At 43.6% G+C, this 22,658-nt stretch overlaps 1 protein-coding gene across 2 annotated transcripts in view; it reads right to left on the bottom strand.

The window, feature by feature from the left end:
* The window catches only part of LOC124041307 (heat shock 70 kDa protein 12A-like), a 54,603-nt gene that overhangs the window by 6,707 nt on the left and 25,238 nt on the right, over positions 1–22,658 (bottom strand). Inside the window, exons 3-11 of one of the 2 annotated variants that reach the window (XM_046358752.1) lie at positions 22,414–22,544; positions 14,478–14,664; positions 13,341–13,445; positions 12,132–12,248; positions 8,355–8,526; positions 5,298–5,384; positions 4,346–4,450; positions 3,811–4,069; positions 369–472 (exon numbers count right to left, since the gene is read on the bottom strand). In XM_046358752.1, the coding sequence (XP_046214708.1) occupies positions 369–472; positions 3,811–4,069; positions 4,346–4,450; positions 5,298–5,384; positions 8,355–8,526; positions 12,132–12,248; positions 13,341–13,445; positions 14,478–14,664; positions 22,414–22,544 (1,267 nt within the window). The remainder of the gene's footprint in view (positions 1–368; positions 473–3,810; positions 4,070–4,345; positions 4,451–5,297; positions 5,385–8,354; positions 8,527–12,131; positions 12,249–13,340; positions 13,446–14,477; positions 14,665–22,413; positions 22,545–22,658) is intronic. The other variant, XM_046358753.1, reaches the window with a different exon arrangement.

Raw genomic sequence — 22,658 nt, 5'->3', positions numbered from 1 at the left:
CTCAATCAGTACGACAGAGTGATCTCCAGCCTTGTCCTCGTCAACACTCATATCTGTGTTAACGAGAGAATCACTGACATGATGTCAGCTGGTCCTTTTGTAGCAGGGCTGAAATGCAGTGGAAAAGTTTTTTGGGGATTCAGTTCATTTGCACGGCAAAAGGGGACTTTGCAATTAATTGCAATTCATCTGATCACTGTTCATAACATTCTGGAGTATATACAAATTGCCATCATACAAACGGAGGCAGCAGACTTTGTGAAAATTAATATTTGTGTCATTCTCAAAACTTTTGGCCACGACTGTATATGTAGTCCCTCAGTGTTTAACAAAAAATGGGGTTTGTATTAGTAAGAGCTGCTACTCACTGAGGTGCTGAATGATGTGGTCTATTGTGGGCTTAAAGAGGGCATTCATGGCATCAGGGTTCATTCTCAGCATGCCCTGGGAGGACCACTTCACAAAATCCACACTGCAGAGACAAGAGAGGAGAGATAAGCATGCCATTATTGACCCTGCTCTGATTACCAGTAGATTGGTAGGCTACTGTAAAAGCACTGATACAATGCACCATGAACCAGTCTTCCTTCTCTGTCAGTACAGTATGTGACCTATGATGTCTTTAGGAAACAAAACCTTTTTTTTACAGTCCCCTGAATGGATATAAGGAAATCACTGTGTCTTCCACTACGTTTTACCTCTTGTGCTTGGTATATTATCTATATGGAGATTTAACACAGTGAGCTCTCTATGGAATATATTGGTGACCCGTTTCAGGAGGCTGGGCATATGTCACATGTCCCTACTTTACAGAAGATACATTTGAACATATGTGTCCTTGCTTACTGAGGCTTTTATGAAAGATATGTTAGCCAAGGAGAACTGCAAAAGTGTTGCTACTGCTCTCAACAACATTGCTGCCCTGAATTTCAGTGGGAAAAAGTTGTGTTGGACTACTTTCTGTACACTGTCAGTGTGAACCGGAATGACTTGACACAACAGGCCAAACAACCGTTCATCCATGTATATGGGAAAGAGTCAGCTATTATACGTTTCTAATTTAGTCAGAAAGTCGTTTTAATTGGAAGTTAAAGCATACTGTTAGCTAGCTAGCCAACGTTAGTTTGCTGGCTCGCTGTGTTGTAATATTAGTTGTAGCTCAGAAAACCCTTTGCATTGCTAGTTATAGCCTACTGTTTAGCACATAGCCCCGTCCATCTCCAGATTCCCATATGAGGCCAAGGCTTAAGAGGGTGTGAACGATGCTGAAGGGGTGTCGACATAGACGAGCTCCCAAGTAGAAAAACATTCAAGGGCCATTTTCTCAGTGTATGATATACCATGCTGTGGCTCTGAGTATCTTCTTTTATCCAGTGTGAAAAAACACAATTTAAAATGTTGCTAAATAAGAACCAAAATGAGCTAGTGGGTTACATTTATGTCTGTAGGAGAACAATGGATAAGTGGTGTCTGCCTCAATACAGTAGCTCACGTGAGTTTCTTTCATGAGACGAGTGTTTTTTTAAATATATATATGTACTGTATACTCCTTCCCCTCACTCTGCTCTTGTTGTAACATTTTATTTAAACTTTATTTAACTAGGCAAGTCAGATAAGAACATATTCTTATTTACGACGGCCTACCCCAGCCAAACCCTAACCTGGATGACGCTGGGCCAATTGTGCACCGCCCTATGGGACTCCCAATCATGGCTGGTTGTGTTACAGCCTGGAATAGAACCAGGGTCTGTAGTGACACCACTCGCACTGAGATGCAGTGCCTTAGACGGCTGCGCCACTCGGGAACCCATATAACATATCTTATAGGAGTGTATAGAACCCATCTGGTATCGTTTGAGTATTCTCCCAGGTGTTTGTGAGTGTGTGTGCTTGCCAGTGCACACATACACACACTCTTTCACACAAAGGCTTCTCCAGCAGATTGAGACAGACTAAATGATTTACAGTTATGACTGTGAGTCAGAGGGCCAATGGGCCCACTGGAGGCTCAGGTTTCGGGAATCTGAATGTCTTTAAGGGTCCCATGATTTTAATAAGAGATGAAAAACTGTACGCATGCAAGACACGACTGTTAACACCCAGACTACAGGGCGGTATCAAAGTGAGATACTATTCTAGTGTATGTACAATACAGTAGCTGACTAAGTATTCTCACTTAGGTTCATTCAGTTCAAATTATTTCAGCCAAGACACAAGTCGGAAATGCTTTCTTCCTGCCTACACACTAGTATGGACAGTAGTAGTTTTACCCAAATTAATGTTTGGTGCAGTATTGTGCACTTGAATTCATAAAAAATGACTGAATAACATTAAAATAAAGCTTGCTTACATAAAGACCCTGTATCACTCTGATATCACTCTCTAGTCTGGCTGAGTATAGAGAACCCTGCTGTCTCTTAATGAGCTGACTGAGGTAGTGGAGGGGGAAAGGTGGTGAATTCTGAATTCCCTGGTATATAATGGAAAATATATTGTAATATGTCGCAAGTTGGTCATTACATGTCTCTGTAATAAAAATGAAATCTGTGCAGAGGAAGCTTGCGTGTATTCACATGGATACATACACCAAGTAAACATTAGTGTACAAAGCATCACTTCCTAATAGTGAGTTTTTTCCTAAGAATGAGCTTAAAAATCATTCTTTAACCGGTCTCCTCCCCTTTATCTACACTGAGTTTATTTTTGAGTTTATTTTTACAGGGACAGTGCACATTAATAAACGTTTCTGTAAAAGTACCGGTGTATCCAACCGGCTAATTTTCCACCGCAATCCCTGGGCAGGTTATTAAAAACAATTACAATAACAATACAGACAAACAATGAGCAGTGAGCACATGCAGAGCAACATAGAACAAGCAACACGTAGCACACAGACAGAGGAACCTAACACAAAAAGCAACAAAACAAAATATATAAAAGCAACAGTGTTTCCACATCTCGCAAAGCTACAGACAACATGGAAAGCGACAATACACAGTTAGGGATTATGTTCACAAGTCTGATTGGCCTTTAGCCATGTCTTCAAGTTTTTTTGTGAAGGTGCGATAGGTGGTGCAGTTGTGTGTCTGATGGAAGTGTGTTCCCGCCATGGGAAGCTCTCACAGAGAAAGCAGATTGACTAAAGGTGCTCTTCCTTAACGGAACTATTCAGTCACCTCTCATGGCAGACCTTGTTGATCTGCTGCCATGGGTTGGGGTTTTCTGTTTAACAAAAGTACTAAGTGGAGGGAGAGCCAGGCCATTTAGGATCTTGAATACGAGACATGCGTAGGTGTATTCCACAAAATGTTCCCAACTCAGGAGCTCATGCTTTCTGAGGATATAACAGTGATGATGACTATTGGGCTTCCTATCAAGCACTTTGAGAGTCTGTTTGCAGACAGACTGAATGGGTTTTAATGTTGTACAGCAAGCTTGGGCCCAACTGGTCAAGTAGTATGTTAAGTGGGGGAGAAGTACAGTTTTGCAACCTCTGTAATCAAAACATTTCATAGGAATTGGAAATTAGCTTGGTTGAATATGGTTATTTGAGTTACCTTTTTCACCTGCTTCCGGCTATTGAAGTGGATTTAGCACATGACATCAGTCTATGTCATGGAAAGAGCAGGTGTTCCTATTTTTTGTACCCTCAGTGTATATTACATCTGACAGCTAGGACATATCATTCAGACACATGCTTGGTAATAGGGTATTCACTCAATAGGGAGTTGATTGAGCTCTAGACTTTCAGTGTGCGCGGTATCCTGTACCAGTCCTCTAACCCTTCTCCCTAATCACACACACACTCACTTGCTCTTGCGCAGGGCGTGTTCCACACTGTGACCTCTGAACTTCTTGTAGTAGTCGATGAAGGAGAAGGGCAGGTTGATGTTCAGGGGGTTGGTCCTGTCCGGGGCCGCCGCCCGTTTCCTGGACTCAAACGCGATCATCAGATCCACCCAGGCAGCCGGCCGCTTAATCTTAAACTGGTCGATGAAGTCGGGCCCGAAGATCTTACACAGGAGCTTCTCAAACTCATAGTCAATACCAATGGAGCCATAAGGACCGCCTGAGAAGGCGAAAATGAGTGTCGGTCAATAACAGCTCAAATGACTCAAGAGTCCATAGAACTCAGAGTTGGTTGCATGGACCCTGATTAAGCCTACCGCCACACTTCTGCTATGAAAGTATTTTTTAGTCTAGGGCTCCAAGCATCCACCCCACAATGCAATATAACAGCCAGAATAATGTGATTGCTGTTGTGTTGAGGACACTGCCTAGATCCATCTCAGTGTAACATGCATACAGCAAGAGCTGCTATATGAGCATTGAGCAGTCTCTGTACCTGAGGCCTTATAGAGCTCTTTGAGATGTCCCTCGGGGAGCTGTATCTGATGGACCGTGAGGTCAACCGTTCCACCACCACAGTCAACCACCACATAGCGGTCACCTGGCGACACGGAGCGAGAGAAATGTCATTGGAGGACAAGGGGCAGAAGACTATAGCGGTAGCCAATAGCGCCTCTGAAGCATGACTTCTAACATTTTCCTCTAAAATCAGCTTCTGTTTTTGGGACACACTCAGAGGATGTTGAACACGAGTAGTCATGATACTGTCAAGCCCTAAAATCCCAAGTGGGTAGTAGCGACCTAGATACAGTGTAGCTACCATACTGTATCAGGGGCATGGCGGAGGGAGATAGAGGACAAACCAATTGCTATACTGGATTACAGTCCTTTCATACAGTGAATAACTTATATTATCACCATGCTCACAATGTCACAGTGGTCAGTAATCACTACGTGGTCATTTAAACCAGTGATTCCCAACATTTTTTGCTTACTGTAGCACCAACTGAATTTTGCTCTGCCTGGAGTACCCCTGAAGTACCCCTTCATGTGCATTTTACCAGTAAACATATGGTCTCATAAGTCTTTTCAAGTACCCCCTGTGGATAGGCCAAGTACCCCCAGGTGTCCAAGTACCCCTGGTTGGGAACCACTGATGTAACCAACCATATGATCCCTGACATGTCAACATCCAGCCAAACCTGGATGTTGACATGGATGCTAAAGTAACCGATTAGACCGTAAAAGCATGAGGTTATAAGCAAAAACTAGAAAGACATTAAGTAGAGAAGATCCTCCCACTCAATAAGCATGTCGTTGTTTTTTAGGGTAGTGAATAACCAGCACAATGCATGATCAGCAGTATAAGAAACAGCAAGAGCAAATAATGTAGAGAGAGGAAGGAGGGAGAGAGAAACCGAAGCGTAAAAGAGAGAAAGAGACTATACCTTCTTCCAGCTCCGACCAAAGCTCCCCTATGACATTTTCCACCAAAAAGGTGCGGCTCTGCCGTTTGCTCCGGACAGGCTCCTTGGCTGGTTATTGACAGAGAGAGAATGACCGAGTGTGAGAAGGGTGAAAGCGCTTCGGTGAAGCTGTGTGGGTCCATACAATGTAAGTCAAGCAACAGGATGATAGGGTTACATGATGTGAAGTCAGCGATAGAACTCTAGACTATGGCTTCACCGCAGGTACCCATCTCAGAGATTCTGGGTTGACAGTTTCTAGTGTTTCAATTCATGTACTCATATTGAAACTGTGCTTTATCAGTGTGCCGCTGATGAAATAGTATTCCTACACAGGGGAAAAATGTGTTAGTTGCAAAGGGATGAAAAAACAAGGACATTTTACACTCAATGTTCAAAACTGGAGAATGCTCTTATGATCAGTACTTATGGGCTAATGATGGGATTAATCACATACGGACCTTGTAATCACTGGCAGAAAACACAAAGAGACAGTAGTAGTAGCATGACCACACAGTTGGGAAGCACAAAGAGGAAAGAGGAATTTTCTACTCCTATTAGCTCTCAGGAAGGCGTGAGAGTGGGGTCGGTCTATGTCACCATTACCTCTTCCATCAACATGTCAAAACACAGACAACAAAATGAAGAAATAAACTTCCAGGAACGCTGTGAGAATGTTGTGAGTTAGCGATGGTGGAAGCTGCTCGAGTAGAGGGGCAGCCATTATGGGAAAGTTCATGTAAGGAGGAAACAGCAGCAGCTGGACAAAGACTACACTTCTCTTCCAACACAAAAAGAGTTGTAACATCCTGTTGGAAACCCCAGCATGAGACTTGGGGATATTGACTTGCGCCCTCTTTTTTCCCCCGACCTCTCTCTGACCTCTGCATTGCTACTGGAGACAAGGCACTAGGCCAACAAACAATCTGACTATTCATCACAGGGTTTATTTCAAACCAACTTAATATTCCATAATTATTATTAGTAAAGGATATATCCGTTGGATGGCGCTACATTGACCTCACTAGTTCTGAAATCCTGTATGTGGCCTTGGGACACATTGAGCACCATTTTGGACAACAAACGAAGCATTTTACAGGAATGTAGAGATATACAGGAAACATAAACTCTGCTAGTCTTACAGTATGTGTTCATAAGCTGACCAGACACAGCCTGAAACAGGCCATTACAGAGTCTATAAAGGAAAAACATAGGAAACCATCTGCTCCAAAGAGACACCAATAGCCTTCAGCTGTGTTACAGCATGTGGGCGTTGTAAACCATGACGGAGGCAGTGACCATTCCATCAATGCAATGATCTTCATCCAAGAACCGCAAGGCAACAAGTGCCCAGCTAAAGAGCGAATACTGTTTTCTTATTGTTGCACTGAGTATTCAGAATCAACAATAATTGTCTATACAGTACAGTAAATCATCTCTCATTTCAGTTCTTATTAAAGACAGTATACCATGTACACTGTTGTCTTACAGCGTTTCCTCTACTGAATGTGTGGGTGAATCCTATTGAATTCAAACTAAAGCTGCAGTACTACTATAACAAGCAGATCACATTCAGGGAATATGTTATGACAGATGGTAGAAATGATATGTTTGTCATAAAATACTTGGCATTCAAGGACTGGAGCATATAGTTTTGAATTGACACCTAGGATAAATGTCAGCCTCTCACCATGGTCACAGACAACTGGAAGAATGGATTCAATCAGGGGCGTCGTGAACCCCCAAAAATGTAGCTGTCTGTATCCTCCTGACTGGAGGTTATTTTTCTTTTTAAAAGGACAGGTGGTTATTTTTTTCCCCGCATCTCTGCTAAAAATCTGGGTAAACGATTGAAAGGATTGTGAGTCTTATTCAGTACGTTTCGTAATTGCTTGCTTTTTTTGTGTGCATGCCAGCTAAGACTCGATGGATAGCCTGAAATGTAGTAGTTATGAGGTTGAGAGACTGGGAATGAATCCAGGCTAAAGACAACTTCATAAATTTGCTAGGTGGTTAGTAGTATTAAACAGGACAAATCTGAGGGGGCACGTGCCCCTGTGACGTCAATTGAACCAACATAGGTGTAATACACATTCTCCCTGCCGATGAGCTGTTGAACTAAAAGAAAGGGGAGATGAATAATTGCCATGCATGCAACTGAATGCTACTGTGAGTGGCATTCAGTCATATCCCCAGTCAATAGCGTAGAGAGATAGGACTGAAGGTCACCAAGCTTCTAAATCTCTGGTTTAGATCATCTGTGGAGAACAAAAACTCTTTCCCGAAACAAAGAAAGAGTGATGAGTGAGAGAGAGGAAAGGCTTGAGGGAGTCATTTGCTATTGCTGATTCGCATGCTGTCAAATTAGATTGGATGTCATTGGATAATATGGACCAGTTCTAAGGTGGCATTATTTACTGTTTTTAATGACCTTCTGTACAATCAGATATCCGTATATTTGCCATGTTACATCCTGAATACAAAAAGTAATTGAAATACACAGTACATAGGCCAATTTTCCCATAGAATTCCATGGAATTTTAGGAAAAAGAAGCAAAGGCAAATAGACAGGGAGTGTGACTATTAGACATTTGCCCATATGCATTTTTAGTGTCTGAATATGACAATAAAAGTGATGTTAGGGCTGAGGATATTGTCACATACATTTCATTTCAATGGAAAACATGTATGTTTACGATTAATTAAAGGCACTGGTTGTTTGACTATTAGCATAAACTTACAATGCCACAATAAAAAAAAACAATATCACTGTAGTAATCTATGACCTGACTTCAGTGGAAAGATGGTTCTCCCCTGCCAACCAGTTATCCAGACTGAACTCAACAGATTTAACACTTTTGGAATTATAAGCATGCTTGTCAACCAATAACCAATCTATAGTTCAATATTAATTTGAGAGGCACATACTGTATGAAATCGGCACATGGGGATGCAAAATGTTATTATGGTACATTATTGGGATGTTCAATGTGATGCTCATATTGTTATAGGCCTGTGGGGTCGCAGGGTGGGATTTACCCTGGGTCATCCCTGCCCCCACGTTCTCATTGGGACTGAAACCATTCTGGGTGGTCTTGGTGCCAATGTCAATCATCTGGTGGAGGCGGAGCTTGCGGCAGTAGATGGAGGCTGCCTCAGGCTCAAGGGCGATGATCAGCTGCTCTGGGGTGTCACGGGGAACCAGACCAGCCTAGAGGAAAGCAGAGCACAGACAGGAAATACAGGACATCTGCTTTTTCCTTAACAGGATCCCAATAAAACTAGCATTGTGAATAACTGTCCTAGTAAGTTGCTGTGGTCAACCCTCATTGCTAAGTATTCAGGGTATGCTAAGGATTCAAGATACCTCCAAATAGGAAGTAAGACAATATGGCCATCAGTACTCAAATAATTAATTTTGTAAAAGCAAATATACTGTTTACATACACTTATACAATACTGTGTAAATACCATCTATAGCTGGAACCATTTAACACAACCATAATTAATATAAAACAATCTAGTTCACTACTAAATGATAAATAGCTTTTAGGAAAGTATGGGGATCTGGGCAAGCCACAGATTTGAACAGGAAAATACTCAGTGATAAATCATACGATCCTAACATAAAAGGAATTTCCAAAAGCTATTAAATTTTCTCAAGCAACCACTGATTTTGCAGCATTCGAACATCAGAGACAAATGAGACCTATCGATCAACAGAACAATGGAGACCCATCGATCAACAGAACAATGGAGACCCATCGATCAACAGAACAATGGAGACCTATCGATCAACAGAACAATGGAGACCCATCGATCAACAGAACAATGGAGACCCATCGATCAACAGAACAATGGAGACCTATCGATCAACAGAACAATGGAGACCTATCGATCAACAGAACAATGGAGACCCATCGATCAACAGAACAATGGAGACCCATCGATCAACAGAACAATGGAGACCCATCGATCAACAGAACAATGGAGACCCATCGATCAACAGAACAATGGAGACCTATCGATCAACAGAACAATGGAGACCCATCGATCAACAGAACAATGGAGACCCATCGATCAACAGAACAATGGAGACCTATCGATCAACAGAACAAGGGAAACCTATCGATCAACAGAACAATGGAGACCCATCGATCAACAGAACAATGGAGACCCATCGATCAACAGAACAATGGAGACCTATCGATCAACAGAACAATAGAGACCTATCGATCAACAGAACAATGGAGACCCATCGATCAACAGAACAATGGAGACCTATCGATCAACAGAACAATGGAGACCTATCGATCAACAGAACAATGGAGACCTATCGATGAACAGAACAATTGAGACCCATCGATCAACAGAACAATGGAGACCTATCGATCAACAGAACAATGGAGACCTATCGATCAACAGAACAATGGAGACCCATCGATCAACAGAACAATGGAGACCTATCGAACAACAGAGACCTATCGATTAACAGAACAATGGAGACCTATCGAACAACAGAGACCTATCGATTAACAGAACAATGGAGACCTATCGATCAACAGAACAATGGAGACCCATCGATCAACAGAACAATGGAAACCAATCAATGAACACATGCTGTGCAGGCTGGTTTGTGTTTCTATCCACAATACACACAGAAAAAGACAGACTATGTATAAAATCTGAGCATTGCATCACATCCCTCCGCTCTGTGAGATCTGCATGTTGTGGTGAAGGAGCGGAGGAGAGGGAGGAGGAAAGTTGAAGAGGGAGGAGCGGGTAAGGGAGAGGTGTGCCTGCTTCCCCCAGTGCCAATAATAAATTATAAAGCCAGAGGATGCTGAGTCACTGCAGATACGCAGCCTCCCCCACCACCACTGCCATCCCCCCGAACATCCTCCCCCTCCTACTGTACCTCAATCCCCACTGCAGATATCAAGTGGTCAAGCCATCTAAAAAGCCTCTCCTTTCCATCTCACATCTCTCCTTCGCCATCTCCCTCTTTCTCTCCCTCCTCCCTCTCTCTCCCCCTCCCTTCTCCCTCTCTCTCCCCCTCCCTTCTCCCTCTCTCTCCATCCTCCCTTCTCCCTCTCTCTTCCCCCTCCCTTCTCCCTGTCTCTCCCCCTCCCTTCTCCCTCTCTCTATCCCTCCTCCCTTCTCCCTCTCTCCTCCCTTCTCCCTCTCTCTCCCCCTCCCTTCTCCCTCTCTCCCCCTCCCTTTTCCCTCTCTCTCTCCCTCCTCCCTTCTCCCTCTCTCTCTCCCTCCTCCCTTCTCCCTCTCTCTCCCCCCTCCCTTCTCCCTCTCTCTCCCCAGCCCATCTTCTTTGTTCACTGCAGAGGGGAGGGTGGTGTCTCTATCCGGTGCTGCAGCCTCAGACAGACTGACACACCCATTCCACTGGGCTCAGACGTCATTTTAATGTCTAGTTCTGATTTACATTTGCACACTAACGTGAATTCCATGTGAAATCAACAAAACATGTCACCATGTCATTGGATTTAGGTTAGAAGTTGGGTTTAAAAAAATACCAAATTCATTTAGCAGATGCTCTTATCCAGTGAGTGCATACATTTTCCCTTACGTTGATGACTTTTTGCAAATCCAATCAGTTTTCCAAGTTGTTTTAATGTCATCAAGTATAATTTTTGTTGTTGAAATGACGTGGAAACAGTTTTTGACTGGTGGGATTTGACATTCTCCCATGTACTATACCCCCCCCCCTGCCCCCCCCCCCGTCCCTCTGCACACACCTATTCCTCCAGGCCTCTGCCCTGACATTCCTCTACAGTCTACACAGAGTACCACACCTATACCACCATGTGCTCATCATACAGCTCTGCAGCTCCCTCCCACCACTCTTCTCCTCTGGGGGGAAGGGGGGGACAAACAACCCTGCCTCTGTCACTACGCTGTGATGCTGTGAGCTGGCATGTCTGTATCAAGGAATAGTATACACTGGAGTTTCACTATACTGTCTAATGATCTGTAGTACCAAGCTATTTGTCCTAATATTTATTCTCACAGTCTATTGAGAATTCTCACAATAGCCACTTCATTCTCTTCCTCTATTCTCATCCTCAGTATGCACCTGCTATCCCTTGTCCCACTGTCCTATCCTCATATTATCTCTCTCTTGGGACGACTCATAGTGATGAAGTAATCCCTTCCCCTGTTGGCTCCCTCCAGCTCTCCTCCCTCTCCTCTACCGCAGTCATGGACCAGTCTGTCTGCCCCCATGCAGGAGAGAGGGAGGAGTGTGGTCTGTCCCCATGCAGGAGAGAGGGAGGAGGGTGGTCTGTCCCCATGCAGGAGAGAGGGAGGAGGGTGGTCTGTCCCCATGCAGGAGAGAGGGAGGAGGGTGGTCTGTCCCCATGCATGAGAGAGGGAGGAGGGTGGTCTGCCCCCATGCAGGAGAGAGAGAGGAGGGTGGTCTGCCACTGCAGCCCCACAGCAGTCCCCCACCTCTCTCCTATCTGCAATACATCACAGCAGCGACAAAGCTAATCATGCCCCGTCATCACTTTCTCTCCCAAGTACCTGCAGTACCTTTGTCAAACGACAGATGGCTTTCCTGTTAAGAGCTAGTGGTGAGACTATGCGGGAGCATCATTTACCCTGAGGGGTATAGATGGTTTGATCTGCAACAACATTGTCGTTTGAAATGTTGAGAGCAGAATATGTCAGACAGACAGTTTTTCGAATTAAATATTTGACTGTGTGTCTGTGTGTGTATATGCATGAGCGTACATGCCTCTCTGTGTGATTGCATGCGAGTGAACATGGGCGTGTGTTGATTGACAGGCGCCCACCCACCTTGTAGGCTGCCTCCCTCATGAACTGCTTGGCTGGCATTTTCCAGATGGCTGGCACTGTGATGACCCATCTGATGTTTGTGTTGTCAAACTCTGCACCCGCCTGGTCACTTAACTCCTGCACGGGATCACATTAAACATGATATCTGTTTTGCCTGACACATCATAACATCAGCACTATCACTGAGTATTAAGAGCTATTTCTAATTCAGAACAGATACATGTATTCAATATACACTGAGTGTACAAAACATGAGCTAAGCTATGATCCCTTATTGTTGTCACTTGTTAAATCAGCTTCAATCAGTGTAGATGAAGGGGAGGAGACAGGTTAAAGAAGGATTTCTAAGCCTTGAGACAATTGAGACATGGTGTATGTGTACCATTCAGAGGGTGAATGGGCAAGACTAAATATTGAATTTCCTTTGAACGAGGTATGGTAGTAGGTGCCAGGTGTCAAGAACTGCAACACTGCTGGGTTTCTCACGCTCAACAGTTTCCCTTGTGCATGAAGACTGGTCCACCACCCAAAGTACATACAGCCAACTTGACACAACTGTGGGAAGCATTGGAATCAACATGGGCCAGCATCACTGTGGAACACTTTAGACACATTGTAGAGTCCATGCCCTGATTAATTGAGGCTGTTCTGAGGGCAAAAGTGGGTGCAACTCAATATTAGGAAGGTGTAACTGTTCGCTGCTCTGGCTCCCCAATGGTGGAACAAACTCCCTCACGACGCCAGGACAGCGGAGTCAATCACCACCTTCCGGAGACACTTGAAACCCCACCTCTTTAAGGAATACCTAGGATAGGATAAAGTAATCCTTCTCACCCCCCCTCCCCCCCCTTAAAATATTTAGATGCACTATTGTAAAGTGGTTGTTCCACTGGATGTCATAAGGTGAATGCACCAATTTGTAAGTCGCTCTGGATAAGAGCGTCTGCTAAATGACTTAAATGTAAATGTAAATGTGTTCCTAATGTTTTGTACACTCAGTGTATTGTTTTGCATAAAAGATATGGTCCTTCTGTAGCTCAGTTGGTAGAGCATGGCGCTTGTAACGCCAGGGTAGTGGGTTCGATCCCCGGGACCACCCATACGTAGAATGTATGCACACATGACTGTAAGTCGCTTTGGATAAAAGCGTCTGCTAAATGGCATATATTATTATTATATACCGTGCAGTAGAACCTGTTAATACTTTACCTTAAGTGCTTGTTCCTTGAAGAACGCCAGAGCATATGCAAAAATATCAATAGCTTTTACTCGCTTCCCATTGGCTGCATGGAGTTCTGTGTCTATGGAGAGATTCTGATTGGGGGAAAGAAACGATGACAGAGAAAACAAAAGTTCCATGTTATCGTAATATATTAATTGAAACACCAAACAGACATCTACTGATAAACACTAAGACAGATTGAGCCAACATACTTGAATAGCCTTATCCAAATCATGTCCATTCATAATTCTATGGTGAAATATGTGCAATAACACTAGCCTGAGCCAACAGTTACTGGCTGTGTTACCTCCTACTTTGCACAGAACACAGAACTTCAAGAGCTTGCTGCAAAGTCATCTCAGGGCAGCCAAGCTGCCAGCCCTGCACAAGGGCAGATAGTAATAAGGGAATTGTGTGTGTATGTGTGTGTATATATGTGTGTGTGTGTGTGTTTATGTGTGTGTGTATATATATATGTGTGTGTGTGTGTGTGTGTGTGTGTGTGTGTGTGTGTGTGTGTGTGTGTGTGTGTGTGTGTGTGTGTGTGTGTGTGTGTGTGTGTGTGTGTGTGTGTGTGTGTGTGTGTGTGTGTGTGTGTGTGTGTGTGTGTATGTGTGTGTGTGTGTGTGTATGTATATATGTGTGTGTGTGTGTGTGTGTATATATGTATGTGTGTGTGTGTGTGTGTGTATATGTGTATGTGTGTGTGTGTGTGTGTATATATGTATGTGTGTGTGTGTGTGTGTATATATGTGTATGTGTGTGTGTGTGTGTGTATATATGTGTATGTGTGTGTGTGTGTTTGTATATATGTGTATGTGTGTGTGTGTGTGTGTATATATGTGTGTGTGTGTGTATATATGTGTGTGTGTGTGTATATATGTGTGTGTGTGTGTGTGTGTGTGTGTGTGTGTGTGTGTGTGTGTGTGTGTGTGTGTGTGTGTGTGTGTGTGTGTGTGTGTGTGTGTGTGTGTGTGTGTGTGTGTGTGTGTGTGTGTGTGTGTGTGTGTGTGTGTGTGTGTGTTGTAAGTCGCTCTGGATAAGAGCGTCTGCTAAATGACTTAAATGTAAATGTAATGTAAATGTGTGTGTGTGTGTGTGTGTGTGCGCATGTATGTCTTTACCGCAGTGGTGTGGAGTTTCATTTTGAACTTCTCCAGGTAGAGCCAGTGCTTGGACTCAGTTGGATCCAGGTCATGGTAAAAGTCACGTGCTGCGTAGCCAAAACTATGGAACTTCCTGTCCGGGGTCAGGAGGATGGTGGTAGGCGTCTTCTGATTGGATACTCCGGGGTCGCCGCCCTCCCAGCGTCTAGGAAAGACCACAAAACATTTGAACCAATGAACAACTGAGTTATGGCAGCTAATTGATCTTTTTTTTTACAAAGAGCATATTTCGGCATCTTGTGCTTTATTAGGGGGACATTCTCCAATTTGGTTGTGGGTGGGCCTCTATCTTTAATCTATTTACATTTCATCTTAGTTTCATCTATCTTTAGTCTGTTGCATTTTCTCTATTTGTGTCAAATGGCTCAATATGTCTGAATAAGGCAGAATGCATTTAAAAGCATTAATGTATCCTGTCGACATTACAACCTGAACAAAAATGTCTGCAGACAACAGACACATCTAAGGTCAATCACACAAACTAAAGTAGTGTGTCCTCATCAGTCCCTCGTTGTCAGTCATTAATGGCTTCCTGAACCTCAAGTCAAATCAAATCCAATGTTATTTGTCACATGCTTCATAAACAACAGGTATGGACGAACAGTGAAATCCTTACTTACAGGCCCTTCCCAACAATGCAGAGAGAAAGAAAAGAGAGAAATAATACAAAAGCAATAACACATAGTAATAAAAGTAATAATAAATACACATTGAGTAGTGATAACTTGACTATATACACGGGATACCAGTGTGAGGGGTACGAGGTAATTGAGGTAGATATGTACATATAACTGGAAATAAAGTGACGAGGCAACAAGATAGATAATAAACAGTAGCAGATAGCTAAATAGTTAACCAAAAAGCTACCCGGACTAACTATTTATCAGTCTTATGGCTTGCAGGTAGAATCTGTTCAGGGTCCTTTTGGTTCCAGACTTGGTGCTGTGTGGTATGACAGGAAGCTCAGCCTCAGTAATGTACTGGGCCATACACACTACCCTCTGTAGTGCCTTATGCCATGCAGTTGCCATACCAAGCGGTGATGCAGCCAGTCAAGATGCTCTCAATGGTGCAGCTGTATATTTTTTTGAGGACCTGAGAGCCCATGCCAAATCTTTACAGCATCCTGAATGGGAAGAGGTGTTATCGTGCCCTCTTCACGATTGTGTTGGTGTGTGTGGACCATGATAGATCCTTAGTGATGTGAACACCGAGGAACTTGAATCTCTCAACCCGCTCCACTACAGCCCTGTCAATGTGGATGGGGGCATGCTCGGTCCTCAGTTTCCTGTAGTCCACGATCAGCTCCTTTGCCTTGCTGACATTGAGTGAGAGGTTGTTGTCCTGGCACGACACTGCCAGGTCTCTGACCTCTTCCCTATAGGCTGTCTCATCGTCATTGGTGATCCGGCTTACTACCGTTGAGTCAGAGTTGTGCGTGGCCACGCAGTCGTGGGTGAACAGGGAGAACCGGAAGCGACTAAGCAGGCGCCCCTGAGGGGCCCCCGTATTGAGGGTCAGTGTGACAGATGTGTTTTTGTCTACTCTCACCACCTGGGTGCGGTCGGTCAAGAAGTCCAGGATCCATTTGCAGAAGGAGGTGTTCAGTCCCAGGGTCCTTAGCTTAGTAATGAGCTTAGTGAGAGTGATGAGTTGAACACTGAGCTGTAGTCGATGAACAGCATTCTCACATAGGTGTTTCGCTTGTCCAGGTGGGAGAGGGCAGTGTGGAGTGCAATAGAGATTGCATCATCTGTGGATCTGTTGGGGGGGTATGCAATTTGGAGTGGGTGGGTGTCTGGGATGATGGTGTTGATGTGAGCCATGACTAGCCATTCAAAGCATTTCATGGCTACAAATGTGAGTGCTACGGGGTGATAGTCATATTGACAAGTTACCTTGGCGTTCTTGGGCATAGGGACAATGATGGTCTACTTGAAACATAGGTATTACAGACTGGGTCAGGGAGAGGTTGAAATGTCAGGGAAGACACTTGCCAGCTGGTCAGCGCATGCTCGGAGTACGCGTCCTGGTAATCCGTCTGGTCCTGCGGCCTTGTGAATGTTAATCTGTTTAAAGGTTTTATTCACATCAGCTACAGAGTGCGTGATCACAAAGTTGTCTGGAACAGCTGGTGCGCTCATGCATGATTCAGTGTTGTTTACCCTGAAGCAAGCATAGAAGGCATTTAGCTCATCTGGTAGGGTCACGTCACTGGGCAGCTTGCGTGTGGGTTTCCCTTTGTAATCCATGACAGTTTTCAAGCCCTGCCACATCCGACGAGCTTCCAATCTGATTTAGTAGGGTTCAGGCTTAGTCCTCTATTGATGCTTTGCCTGTTTGATGGATCATCAGAGGTCATAGTGGGATTTCTTATAAACTTACCGATTAGTGTCCTTGAAAAAAGTAGCTCTAGCCTTTAGTCCAGTGTGGATGTTGCCTGTAATCCATGGCTTCTGGATGGGATATGTACTTACGGTCACTGTGTGGACGACGTCATTGATGCACTTATTAATGAAGCCGGTGACTGATGTGGTAAACTCTTCAATGCCATCGGATGAATCCTGGAACATATTCCAGTCTATGCTAGTGAAACAGTCCTGTAACTTAGCATCCGCTTCATAGGACCACTTCCGTATTGAGCGCGTCACTGGTACTTCCTGATTGAGCTTTTGTTTTTATGCAGGAATCAGGAGGATAGAGTTATGGTCAGATTTGCCAAATGGAGGCCGAGGAAGAGCTTTGTATGCATTTCTGTGTGTGTGTAACGTAGTTCGTCTGTTGTTTGAAGAGAGTCAGACCGAAATGCAGCGTGTAGGTTACTCATGACTTTTATTGAAGATAATGCGGTACATAATATAATAATAATAATAATAATATATGCCATTTAGCAGACGCTTTTATCCAAAGCGATTTACAGTCATGTGTGCATACATTCTACGTATGGGTGATCCCGGGAATCGAACCCACTACCCTGGCGTTACAAGCGCCATGCTGGCGGTACATGAAATAACTGAAGAAGAAAACAACAAACGAGTGAAACTAATTACAGCCTATCTGGTGACTAACACAGAGACAGGTACAATCACCCACGAAATACAACGCGCACTCAGGCTACCTAAATACGGTTCCCAATCCGAGACAACGAGAATCAGCTGACTCCAATTAGGAATCGCCTCAGGCAGCCAAGCCTAACTAGACACACCCCTAATAATACACACTCCCAATTAATACAAACCCCAATACGAAATACAACATATAAACCCATGTCACACCCTGGCCTACCCAAACATATAACAAAAACACAAGATACAATGACCAAGGCGTGACAGTGTGGAGTAAATGAGATATAGAGTTTCTTCGCTTCCAGATGCACATGCTGGTTAAAATGTGGTAAAACGGATTTCAGTTTTCCTGCATTAAAATCACCGCCAGTAGGAGCACAGCCACTGGATGAGCATTTTGCTCATTGCCCAATACAGCTCGTTCAGTGCGGTCTTAGTGCCAGCATCAGTTTGTATGAAACTCTCTTGGTATGGTCTACAGTTTATGAGGTATTCTAACTCAAGCAAGCAGAACCTTGAGACTTCCTTAATATTAGAGATTGCGCACCAGCTATTGTTAACAAAAACCCTCTTAGGCCTCACTTCCCCCTATCTAAGATACCTACTGCAGCCCTCATCCTCAAAATACAACATCCGTTCTGCCAGTCACATTCTGTTAAAGGTCCCCAAAGCACACACGTCCTAGGTCACTCCCCGTCTCCGCAGGAGGCTTTTTGCCTTCTAATAGGTTGTCATTGTAAATAAGAATTTGTTCTTAACTGATTTGCCGAGTTAAATAAAAGGTTAAATTTAAAATTTAAAATGAATAAAAACAAAGAGACACAATATGACCGACACACTAATTGTGCTACACTAGTTCTGGATAAATTAAGGATTAGTTACTATAATTAGTTTGGTTCCCTTGGAGATGAGAATATGTTTGCTAAGTGCCCTGATGAGATTATGGGTCAGTCTCACTGGGGGATAAGCCTGCTGTGAGGGACTCATTTGGAAGATTTGGGGGAAACCGCTGGATGCTCACTGTTAATCTAAATTAAGAATCATATATTTTTTAATTCTCTTTTATTTATTCAGGGTAGCCCAATTGAGACCAGGGACTCATTCCCAATGGTGCCCTGAGTACACATTTGTTTCTCACAAACTTTAACATTAGAAATATGATTTTAGGCTCTTTTTTGCACAATCTGTGTTTATCATTCAACAGCCCTTTATCATCATTGTCATTGTCATCATCATGCTGGATGGTATGTCCACAGCCCTATAGACGGAGTATGGTATGTCCACAGCCCTATAGACGGAGTATGGCATGTCCACGGCCCTATAGACGGAGTATGGCATGTCCACAGCCCTATAGACGGAGTATGGCATGTCCACAGCCCTATAGACGGAGTATGGCTTGTCCACAGCCCTATAGACGGAGTATGGCATGTCCACAGCCCTATAGACGGAGTATGGCATGTCCACAGCCCTATAGACGGAGTATGGCATGTCCACAGCCCTATAGACGGAGTATGGCATGTCCACAGCCCTATAGACGGAGTATGGCATGTCCACAGCCCTATAGACGGAGTATGGCATGTCCACAGCCCTATGGCATGTCCACAGCCCTATAGACGGAGTATGGCATGTCCACAGCCCTATAGACGGAGTATGGCATGTCCACAGCCCTATAGACGGAGTATGGCATGTCCACAGCCCTATAGACGGAGTATGGTATGTCCACATCCCTATAGACGGAGTATGGCATGTTCACAGCCCTATAGACGGAGTATGGCATGTCCACAGCCCTATAGACGGAGTATGGCATGTCCATAGCCCTATAGACGGAGTATGGCATGTCCACAGCCCTATAGACGGAGAATGGTATGTCCACAGCCCTATAGACGGAGTACAGTATGTCCACTTAATAGATGGATAATAGAGGGATAATTCTCCTCCTAATCACATCACAGCATGATCACGCCATATAACTCCCTAATCTTTTTTAATGATCTATGTTTGGTTAAAACATATACCCTAATTAACATGATCATTTGATACAATCAAAAAATCTAAACCTGTAGCCTATTTATTCAAAACTCATAGTCGTTGTAACATAGTCGTTGTAACTGTCACATTGAGGCTAACTGTCAATGTGACAGGAAGTCGTCGTAACAGAACTTAAAACATGGTTGTGATTCAAACTGTTGATGAATGCAAATAACTCCCCAGTATGGCTAAACTGGTTAACATGTAAAAACATGGCGGGTGAAAAATAGCTAGCCTACTGTATAACACGACCGTAGATGGAATGGAATATGCCTCACGGAAAATAGGTAGCCTACTGTATAACACGACCGTAGATGGAATGGAATATGACTCACGGAAAATAGGTAGCCTACTGTATAACACGACCGTAGATGGAATGGAATATGCCTCACGGAAAATAGCTAGCCTACTGTATAACACGACCGTAGATGGAATGGAATATGCCTCACGGAAAATAGCTCTAAGGAGTGAAGGTCTGTAAATGATGCATTTCTTTTCACTGTGAGTAGTCTGTAAGACAGGCATTTAGTGCAGTGGGAGGCCAGACAAGCTTATATTCAGACCTCTGGCAATCACCAACTAAAAGCCTTAATGCACTGTAGCCTACATAGTACTAAAGGGTGGCTTACTGCAAAATGTAGCAAGAACAGAAATTATATCTAAAAAATATACACACAATAAAAAATATTGTCAGAGTGTTGGCAATTTCCAGAGGAACTGGCAGCCATGGCTGAATATCTGTTTTCGTCTCAGGTTGGGCTTCTATCGGCAATGAGATTCCTGCTCCATTGTGAGGGCCAGCAACAGTGAGGACAGGGAAGGAATGCTAATGTCTATGTCATAGAGATGCAACTGGCTAATGCTCACTATCAATACAGCAATGCATTCCTCTTCTATTCAAAGAGGTGTTCTACACTGAAATCTCTATCATAAGAGAACCAAAACATTAAAGCAGCCCAAAACAGTAAACTTTACAGATCCATTCAGAGGGCTTATTATTGTTTCTGTAAGGATTTAGAGAGCAGATGGTTCAATCCAAAGTAAAACATCTTGGGGCTCCGGCTGTTTTCACTGCAAGGTCTGGCAGCACCAGTAAAAATATCTTACTAAACTGTTACCTGATGTCTGGAGTTAATGACCCATGACAGGAGAGGTTTCCCCAATAGACAATTCTCCCAGTCTGTGTCTCTCTGTGTTGCATCACCCGACTACCTAGTAGTCTAACCGACAAACTTTTTTTTTTTTTTTTTTTACTATTACAGAATTGACGAGTTTCACCTTTGACATATTTTCTGATGTTACAAAGTGTTTCCCATTTTCTGTTGAAATGGGAAAATGCAGATTATGGGCGAAAGTCATGCATAAAACTGTAACATGTCGTATATAGAGTTTCCAGACATGTTTTCTCTATGGACAACTCCTTAGAACTATTGTTGATTGCCAGTTTAGCTATAAATTGAAAAATTATTCAAATCAACAAAAACCTGCAACCACACTGGCCTTCTACGTAGAAGATTGGCCACAGCTGCTCTAAGATAGATCATGAATTCAAAGCTCAGATAGGGCCCCTTAAAACTAGTGCATGAAACCATATAAAACCGGTCTGTTTTGTGAGGGACTGCAAGGTATGGAGGTTGGCCCTGGTGCCTGACACACACAGGGAAAAGAGTTGGATCCTACAGATCTCAGAATGGCAGTCTAGCTGGTTCCTCAGCTAAATGAACCAGCTCCTCCTACCAGTGCTAACAAGAGCATTACACTGCTGGGGCCATGACATGATGACTGCCAATGAGGCATTGATGAGAGAGGGACTGGAATCCAGTTAGAAACCTCCATGGCCCTTTTATATCTCCATTTGAGACATGGAAATAACCAATCCATACATATCTCTGAAGTGGAGAAGCCCTAGAATAGTTTAGAATCCTGAATTCTAATAGTCCAAATCAAATCAAGTCCCAACAACACAAGATAATTTTCTGCCAACAATAAGTGAAGAAATAAACATTTATCCACCACAAAAAGAGCCATAGATTGAGTATCCTCTTTCCCTACATCCTAGCAGAGTGGTCCTGCTGCCTGGAATGTTCTACACATTCTGGCAGAAAGCAGAGGAGGGGGCAATTTCTCTTCCATAAGTGACTGACAGGCCAAACAGACAGATTTATTTTAATTAGGTAAGTCATTTAATGACAGCCCAGGAACAGTGGGTTAACTGACTTGTTCAGAACAACAGATTTTTACCTTGTCAGCTCAGGGATTCGATCTTGCAACCTTTCGGTTACTAGGCCAACGCTCTAACCACTAGGCTACCTGCCGCCCCAGATGCAGGTAACTGCCAAAATAATGGAAACACTTGTGTAAATGAGGGATACAAAGTATTTTGAAAGCAGGTGCTTCCACACAGGTGTGGTTCCTGAGTTAATTAAACAATTAGCATCCCATCATGCTTAGGGTTATGTATAGAAATGCTGGGCAGGCCATTATTTTTTTCCATTATTTTGGCAACCATGGCTATGCCCCAAAAGGATGACAATGAAATAGAGGAGCAATAATTTGATAAACATCTTTTACCTGGCTATCAACAACCCTTCTGTTATGGTTACGCCTAAATAAGACCTAAATAAGAACAGAAAGCAGCACCATGCATTCAATGTCTCCTGCATCACCTGCCAGGGAATATTCAATAAGATTCTGCTACAGAACAACCAGACCTGAGTGCACCTCCCCATGACTCCCTCAATCTCTTTCCCTCTCTCTCCTCCTGCTCCCAGCGACTGCATTTCAGCGTTGACTTGGCTCACCTCATGGTGTGAATGCATTCTGGCTCCTTAGTGAAGGCGTAAGCGTAGCCGCTGGAAGTGGTGCCAAAGTCGACAGCAACCACCACGATGAACGAAGGTCCCGTGTGGGCATTAGAGTCCGTGTCATTTTGCTGAGGTGGGGAGGACAGAAAACTGGAGTCAACAACGCTTAAGGAGATGTGCTATTTATTCTGGATGGAAAAGCTGGTGGCTAGTTTAACGACTTAAAAAGACTGCGTGGTGAA

Source organism: Oncorhynchus gorbuscha, linkage group LG08 (assembly GCF_021184085.1).
Source record: "Oncorhynchus gorbuscha isolate QuinsamMale2020 ecotype Even-year linkage group LG08, OgorEven_v1.0, whole genome shotgun sequence".
Taxonomy (NCBI): domain Eukaryota; kingdom Metazoa; phylum Chordata; class Actinopteri; order Salmoniformes; family Salmonidae; genus Oncorhynchus; species Oncorhynchus gorbuscha.
Note: the sequence above shows the minus strand (reverse complement) of the source record. Positions and strands in the feature narration are given on the sequence as shown.